The sequence below is a fragment of the Odocoileus virginianus genome, chromosome 15 (assembly GCF_023699985.2).
Source record: "Odocoileus virginianus isolate 20LAN1187 ecotype Illinois chromosome 15, Ovbor_1.2, whole genome shotgun sequence".
Lineage (NCBI taxonomy): Eukaryota > Metazoa > Chordata > Mammalia > Artiodactyla > Cervidae > Odocoileus > Odocoileus virginianus.
The window spans coordinates 1,637,376-1,645,813 of record NC_069688.1 but is presented as its reverse complement, the minus strand read 5'-3'; the positions used below and the strand labels follow the sequence as shown (position 1 = coordinate 1,645,813).

General features: G+C 43.8%; 1 protein-coding gene across 5 annotated transcripts in view; it reads right to left on the bottom strand.

Moving 5' to 3' along the window:
- TRAPPC9 (trafficking protein particle complex subunit 9) overlaps positions 1-8,438 on the bottom strand; it is a 393,547-nt gene that overhangs the window by 365,223 nt on the left and 19,886 nt on the right. For 4 of the 5 annotated variants that reach the window (XM_070476949.1, XM_070476946.1, XM_070476947.1 and 1 more), the window contains one exon: positions 1,369-1,395. The exons of the other annotated variant lie outside the window; for it this stretch is intronic. In XM_070476949.1, the coding sequence (XP_070333050.1) occupies positions 1,369-1,395 (27 nt within the window). The remainder of the gene's footprint in view (positions 1-1,368; positions 1,396-8,438) is intronic. 5 annotated transcript variants of the gene reach the window in all.

Here is an 8,438-nt window from a genome sequence, read left to right as displayed (position 1 = left end):
ATGAAAGGACTCGGGGGTGGGTACAGAATCTCAACCTCCCCTCGCTCTCCCTGGGGAGGAGAGGCCCAGGCTGCGTCCTTCTCGCCTAGAACCATGACGGAGGGCGCCCTGGGACACCAGACCCCGGCTCTCGGGCCAGCTTCAAGCTCTCCCACGGGATCCTGACATGCGCCTGAACAACAGCACCCACAGAAACACCCCCACCACTCTCTCACTTACTCAAGACTCACTTTCATCTCAATACCACCTTATCTTGGAAAGTTGCAGAAGTAAAACATATTACATTCTTCCTTTAATCTCAACGTGTGACTGATTTTTCTGACATCTCTAAGCTCCTTCTACTTAGTAAAGCACCCAGTTCCCCTGCAAGTGAATCCAGGACTTCCCGTCAGGCGAAATCAGCCAGTGTGGCCTTGATAACGTCTACTGGTCGAACACCAAAACATCTAACACTGATTTCATTGTTCATCGGTTTCAGCCAGGAGGTGCAGGAGTGTCCAGCTACAAAGCCCAACCTCAGCTGCTTTCTCATCAGCAACTCGGGTCTCCTGAAAACACCACAAAGCATCTGCTTCCCTTCCTACACATAGGAAGAGAAACACTTCCACAAACTCCATCAGGAACATCAGCCTAGAGGAAGAATGCAACACAAACGTTAAAACAAAAATCTACAAACCTGAAGCAGTTTCATCTCAGAAGCAAGATATACAATGAGATGAAAGAAGGTGTGTTGGTCACAAAGCACATGTAAGCATGACCACCTGATTTCTATCCTTCAAAGGATGGGAGGGTTTTCTTTTTCTTTTTTTTAATGACTCTGTCATTGTTTCCAATTAAGCCAGAAAATAATAGATCTCATTTTGAAATACTTACACACTGCAATAAAAGAGATTTTTGCTATATTAATTAAAGAAGACATTAAGATGGGAAAGGAAAACCCACCTCTGCAAAAAAAAAAAAATGCACAATGTCTTTCCCTGTTAGCACACACACGAAATGCAGCAGAGAGTTCAAATTCACATTGAGAGGAGCGTAAGCCACAGAATCAGAGCAGAATCATGACTTCAAAATTAACTGGACAGGCATGCTCAGTGCATTCAGAGAATTTTAAAGGCACACTGCAAATCATTCACTTAACCATGCTGGAGGAAGGACCTCCCCTCTTGGACAGACAACATAAATCAATAGGGTGCCCCATCAAACAAGGAACAAACAGCAATCACGTTTGTAACTGTTCTGATTTAAAGTTACTTAAATCAGCACGTTCCAAAGATCACAATCCAGAAACTTTAACCATTCATTCACACCACCATGAAACAAGCACTTAAAAAAAATAACCAAGAGAAACTAAGCACATAGATCATGTACCTGGGTCAATGAGAACTTCTTGGGCCCCTGGAAGAAAGAACAGATTATGATCTTTTATCTGAAAAACAAAACCACTTTTAAAGATAACTACTAAATCACATTTCATAATTCACATAGCCTTGAAAAATCTGAGACACTTCTGTCTGATCAGAAAAACAATTCTGAGTAACTGTATGTTACAATTCAATGCCTTTATGCTTTAGAAGGAAAAAAAGGAAAGCTAATGGTTCTCATACCCTGCACAAACCACAATGTGCCTCCCTGTCTGCTTCCCGCCCCACTGTCTAAGCTCATACTCCCCGACTCCTCTGAAACAAGCATGACAATTTCTTATTCCCACAAATGTGCCAAATGACAGAAGTGAAAGTGAACTACCAATTTATTTGTGTAAATAAATGCCCACACCTTGGTCTGAAGGAGAAAGGTATCAGATGGCTACATGGAACTTATTTTTCCTTTCCTGAAATCACACTCACACACACACACACACACACACGCACTCACACACACACACTGAATTACTGGACACTTCACAAGTTGAGGATTTTCAATTTCTAGAAGGTAGCTCTGTAGTCAGTCTACAACACAAAACTGTTAACTTCATTAATTATCAAGAAGGCTTTGAAAGCCTCGATCATCTGCTGAATCATCCAAATATCAATGAGACCCAGTTAGCCTTCTCCGTAGAGTGCAATTTCTCATGATGGCAAATCACACCGTAAGAGGCATTTGGATCCAAGAATTCTGCTGATCATCAGCTCTGATAGTTTTTAAACACATTAACAAGATTCACAAAGCTGCGTCCCAATAACACAGTTGTATTGAAATAGCACATGTATTCAACTGTCCACACAGAGAACAGCTCCCAGGATGCTACTTAAGAGCAACTTTGTGTACTGCAATCTTTATTTTTAAATGTAGACTAAAAATCACTGCAATCCAGAAGCCACCATTATAAGAAACAGGTGCTTTCCATCATTAACACTATACACCGAACACAACGCCTGATAGCCATCACGTGTGACTGTCAGGGCAGCCCTACAAGGCAGGTGGGGATGAGAAAGGCTGTGGGGCGGACGGACGGGGAGCCAGGGGAGCAACTTCATCACGGCCCCCGACAACGCCACCAAGTCCGCACCAAGAGGGTACTGGCTGCGGGGAACCTCGGGGAGCTCGGGATTTCCAGATGTGCTAAAAACGCCCTGCTCAGTGAAAACTCTGGTCAAATATAGTATCCTGTGCCACATCCTTTAAATAGGAGACCTTTTTCCTTTTGATGCCTCAGAATCATTATCACAATCGTCAATTACTCAACCCATAAGGGCGTCCAGGGATGAAGGGGGTCCCATGCTAACTGCACTGAGACTGCAGAGCTTTTCAGGCTGTTTTATGAAGTTTGTAAAAATCTTTCTATCTCATGACTCACCCAGGCGGTCAACTACCACTTCTTACTGGTGTGAATGTACCACCTGAAATGACCCTTTTCTGCCTTTTAAACTAATTCATCTAATCCGATCTTCTCAAACAACAAAGAACAAGCTCAGCCACAAAAAATGGACTGCTTTCTACCAGCTGGACTTTAACTGAACTCCCTGGAATCTCTTTCCTTTCATTAAACCCACTTCTAGGTACATGACAGTCTTCTGATTGGTGGGCTCTGCTAACTCTGGGCTACTCAGAAGCTTCTCATCTCATGTCCGTGTGTGAGGGGGTGTGGAGATAATAATTGGCACTGTCTGAAGAAATCACAATGAGAAACAGGACATCGTCCAGCCAGAGCTCCATGGGTACCTTAGTGTGCTCAGAAATTATATTATCAGCATCATCCGCCTCCGATGGACAGGTTTCAGATTAACCAAACTCGAACAGACCTGCTGCTTAGACCACGAAAAATGAGGGTCACGGTGCATGGACCCTGGCTGAGACACAGCTGTGAATGCCTGTGTAACTCTCCCTTTCCCGCCATTTCCAGGCTGACCAATGGACAGGTGTATGTACAGATCCACAGACAGGCTGAACTCAAAGTCTGGAGCCAGACTGCCAGGGTTTGAATCCCAGCTCTGCTGCTTGCCAGCTCTGTGACCTTGGTCAAATCACTTACCCTGTCTCTCTGTGCCTCAATCCCCGCATCTGTAAAACTGGGATCATAATCAAACCCACCTCATTTGATGGTTGTGAGGATTACGGGATTAAAGCAGTGCCTGTAAGATGCTTAGAAAGTATGCAGCACACTTCAGGTGCTCACAAACGGAGCCTATGAAGCGTGTGTGTGTGCTCAGTTGTGACCAACTGTTTTGTGACCCCAGGGGCTTCGTCCTCCACGCTCCTGACCTCTGACCCACAGCCAGCCCTCCTCACACAAATGGGCTAAGGAGTGGGCTCGGGGAGTTTGGGAGACAAGGGGGACACGGGAAACCTTTCTAGCCCAGGTGCTGGCCCCGCTCGGGAAGCGCCCAGGATGCTCAGCTCCATGACGTGACAGCCCCGAGCACAGAGGGGACAGGTCCCCTCACGAGGGCCCGCTGTGACCCGGAGCAGCCTCTCCAGCTCCAGGACACAATATTAAGACACCCGTTTCCCCGAAGCCCTGAAGTGCAGGGAGAATGAGGCCTTATCGGTAAAAAGAGAACATTTCCTCCAGCCTCTACACTTTTGCCCCATCTCTCAGTTGGCTGGTGGAGAAAATAGGAGTGTAATTACTGGGCCCACCTGAGCCCCAACATGAATTAATTAGCCAAAAATGGTGCGGCTTAATGTTCAGGGTGACTGTATAGCGGCCTCATTCCGATGCTGCTGCAAAATTATGAGTATAGGAACTACTGACCCTCTTCAAATATTTTACCCATTTCTTAATTGGATCTTTCATCATAAAACCAGCTTTCCCTGTTTTAATTCCTTCGTAATTGCTAAAGACTGTAAAATGATGGCTTCACACCAAACAAGAGCTAAGGATTTGTGCTCTTTTGAGATAACCACCATGCTAAACACTTCACATAACTTCTAGTTCTCACCATTCTACAAAGCAGGCAGTAGCATCTCTATTTTACACACAAGGGGGAAACTCAGAAAGAAATGACTCAAGTTGGCATGGCTAAAGGGATAGCATGTGAATTCAACCCAAGTCAAAAAAACCACCCTCCCTCCTACACCAACCAAATCACGTCCCACTGATTAATGCACAGCAGAGGGTTCAATACTCAGAGAGTTCAACACATTTTTCTGCTTTAAGGTGCTCCAGGGACCACTTCTGTTTTATAAAGTCATGGCTCACTGGTTTCTAATATTGGAAGAAAAGTCCAATTTCGCCATTGTTTGCACAGCAAGCCTGAAATTTTCACACTGAGATGACAGAATAAAAATAAGGTATAAATAACTAGAATAATTCTTCCAGGTAACCAGACATAGTGGACAATGTGCTATCCTGAAGCACTAAACAAAGTCAAATTAAAGAACTGTCAGTTAAATCTTCCACAAACAGGAAAAGGAAGACCTTTTAAAGGTGCAACAGCGCCACCTATGGCCTGAAGGCTTTCTGTATAATAAAGGATTAATAAAAGGGTTTCAAAAATAGGAGACTCAGAGCCTATAACCCAAAGCTTATATACTACTAGCACACACTGAATTCTGCTTCAGGGGAGGGAATAGAATTCAGTATTTAATCTGAAGTTGTTAACACTCCTGAACATAAACAAAAGACACAGGCTCGTGCAAACTGATCTTAGAAGAAGGAATCCGCCTCTTCGCCTTACAGGCGGGGAGGCTGAGACCCAGGCTGTCCTCCCAGCAGGCAGCTGTGCAGCTCTGCGCATCCTCAGGCTCTGCATCCATGAAAGGCGGGTCTGCAGGCCTCCACGAGCAGGTCATCCAAGTGTCTGGCAAAACATCTCCCCAAGAGTAGCGGGAATGTAGTGAAAGTCACTCAGTCACGTCTGACTCTGCGGCCCCATGGACTATAACCCACCAGAACCCTCTGTCCATGGAGTTCTCCAGACAAGAAGACTGGAGTGGGTCACCATTCCTGTCTCCAGGAGATCTTCCTGACCGAGGATCGAACCTGGATCTTCTGCATTGTTTACCATTCGAGACACTCCCAAGGAGTGGTTAACTGTAAACCATACAATCTTGTTGAAATAAATTAAACATTTATTTATATATTAAAACACTATGAGCTCTACTTTTATTCTCTCTATAAAAGAAAAGTGACAGATGTCAAATCAACATTTTGATTACTTAAAACCGATTTAAGGGTACAGGAAAAAAATCGGAATTTTAACTACCAAAGAAATAAGCTTATTCTCTCAAAGTAATCAATAGTGATTTTTCTAAGGGCCAGTGGCTGTGGTCAAATTCCTAGCAATTAAGAGGTTCTAGTGGATGATTACACAGCAATATGGATTATGAGTTGTAAAAAATGTATGTTCTATACAAATAATCTTCAAGTTCTTCAGCTTTCGACCATTTAGCTAGTCCCTAGCTAAAGGAAGGCACTCATTTCATCAAAACTTCCTACTGCACTAAAAAAAGAAGTAACTGAATCCTTGTCACTTTAAGTCACATTCATATAAAGTATATACACAGTGAATATGCATCAGTATTTCAGTTGATGCTTCTAAATTATCTGTCATTGTGACAGCAAGTTTTTACTGAACATCTCTTGAGTGCTTAATACAAGGTATCTGACTCAGGCAAGGTAAATAACATTCTTCAAATTTCACAAATGAGGAAATATACTTAAGCCATTAAAAAAAAATCTTGCATATTCATCATAAGGAGAGAAAACAATAAAAATTTAACTTTCCCTCAACACTCAGTGATTTAATCCTTTCTTCCATACTACAGACTACATAAAACCAATTCAGTCTTTGTAACTTTTCCTTTCAACAAGCCTCACGAGAGAAAAACAAGTGGTAGGTTTGCATTTTCAAAGCCCACTTACTGTTTGCACTGTAATCACTTTCAATGTTTTGTTTTTCGTGCTTATAGAGTTAAAAAATCCTAACTTTTTAGGTCATTAGCTGAGAATAAAACATTTGCGAAAATATACAATGTTAATCTATGCTGCTCTGTCTGGTGTTCTCACCAGGATCTCTGCTTTGAAGGCCTCATCAGGCTGAGATCACTAAAGCCAGTCATTTATGAACACGCTGCAGTTTGGGAAGCCAGTCAACGGGAGGCTGATTAGAGGAGCAACTGAGGACGCACACTGGTGGTCACCCCGGCCTGGCTCCAGCCCCAAGTCTGCCCCTGAGAGGGGGGGTGATTCAGACCAAGTGACCCATCTGCTTAAACCTCAGTCCCTCGCCTGCAAAAAGGAGTTACTGCTAACTACCTTCAAATACCTGCTATGGGGTAAAACCTAAGGAAGCAGTAGCACAGCCTGGCTGGGGGGAGGTGCCAAATGCTTCCTGGCTGTTTTGGTGATTATGGGTGATGATGCTTGCTGTTAGTAATTTAAGCTAGTCCAAAGAGGAGGAATATTTGTAAGCCAATAAGCATTTCCTTTTGGACTGATTGTACGATGTCCTATTGATTTTTTAATAAAGCAAGTTTTGTACATTAATTATAGGCTTAAAGGTTCATGAACGAGTCTCCAGAAAAACAATGAGTGGCCTCTAACCTCTGAATACAAGAAAGTGAAGTTTTGTCAAAAAAAAAAAAAAAAAAAAATCAATGGAAGGAGAATTAAAGTGAAAAGAGGGACTACAGAATGCATTTTGAAACTAAACTCAATTTTAAGGGGGGAAAAAATCCCTTTTCTCAAGTGAAATCTTGAAAAGTACATAAAGCAGATCTGAGATATCTAGAGTCTTTTAACTTTATTCATGGATTCATATCACCAAGTCTTAAAACTACTCAACAATCAACAATAACACTATTGACAATAACAGCCACCACCATTTATCCAGGACTGGTTGGGACTGTGCAGGTCCTTTCCACGTGTGTCTCACTCAGCCTTCACAAGGACCTGCTGAGGGAAATACAACTGTTATCTCCCCCATCTCACAGGTAGGGAAACTGAGGCACAGAGATTAAACTGGCTCCAGGTCACATTGGCATTAAAGGACATCTGTATTTTCGCTGCTTTGCTGGTGAAGGAGGAACCTGAGACAGAAATTCAAGGAAGAACGTTAAACAATCAGACTGTCTCATCTTAATCTCAAAGAGCAGATCCGTAAACTCCTGGTATGAGATGGGGCGACCACTACAAACTGACTAATCTTGAAATCTGCACCCAAGATGAAGTAACACGGACATATACGCTCATGATATCAAACGCGCGCACAGCTCTGGACCCTTTACTGCCTGAAAGGTGGTGAGACCATCTCCGATCTAAACAAGGGCAGCGTGGCTTTTCTGCTCCCATCCAAGCCTTGCTGGGTGACCTTCTCCTCGGGCTGCCTCCAACAATAAAAGTTCTCAAGTGCTGCACACCACGCAAGGCTAAATAAAGACTTTTCTCTACTGCAGACAGAGCACTTTTCAGGTTTAAGACATTTTTTTTTTTTGCCTTTATTCAGCAGGAGAAACTGAAACATTACCCTAAAAGGTCTCCAGAATCTCACTAGTCATGTGAGTGGCACAGTCATACCACATTTTCTCTCCAAATCTCAGGGAAAGGATAAAACAAAAGGCATCCCAGAGACAGTGCTCTTCCTGGAGAAACCCAGGGATGGAGGAGCCTGGTGGGCTGCCATCTACGGGGTCGCACAGAGTTGGACACGACTGAAGCAACTTAGCAGCAGCAGCAGCGAGAGAGAGCAGACTCTCTGCAGAGGAGAGAAGTCGGCTGTCCCCTGGGTTGGGGATTTAAGCACTGGGCTACTGGTTGAAATGCCGAAATCTTGTCGCAGTTATAACAACACGGGAAAAACACAGGTGGTGAGCACCAACCAGAGGCACCCCCAGTCAGAACCAGAACACGGGGCAGTGGGGAGCAGAGGCCTTCTAGACCTCAGATTTCATCACTTCACCTGCTTTACCCTGCTCTCCAGTGACTGAGCCCCCACTAGACCCGTTAAGAATGGTCTGCTGAAGGATGATAAAACATCTTCCAGAGCCATCAGAGGCTT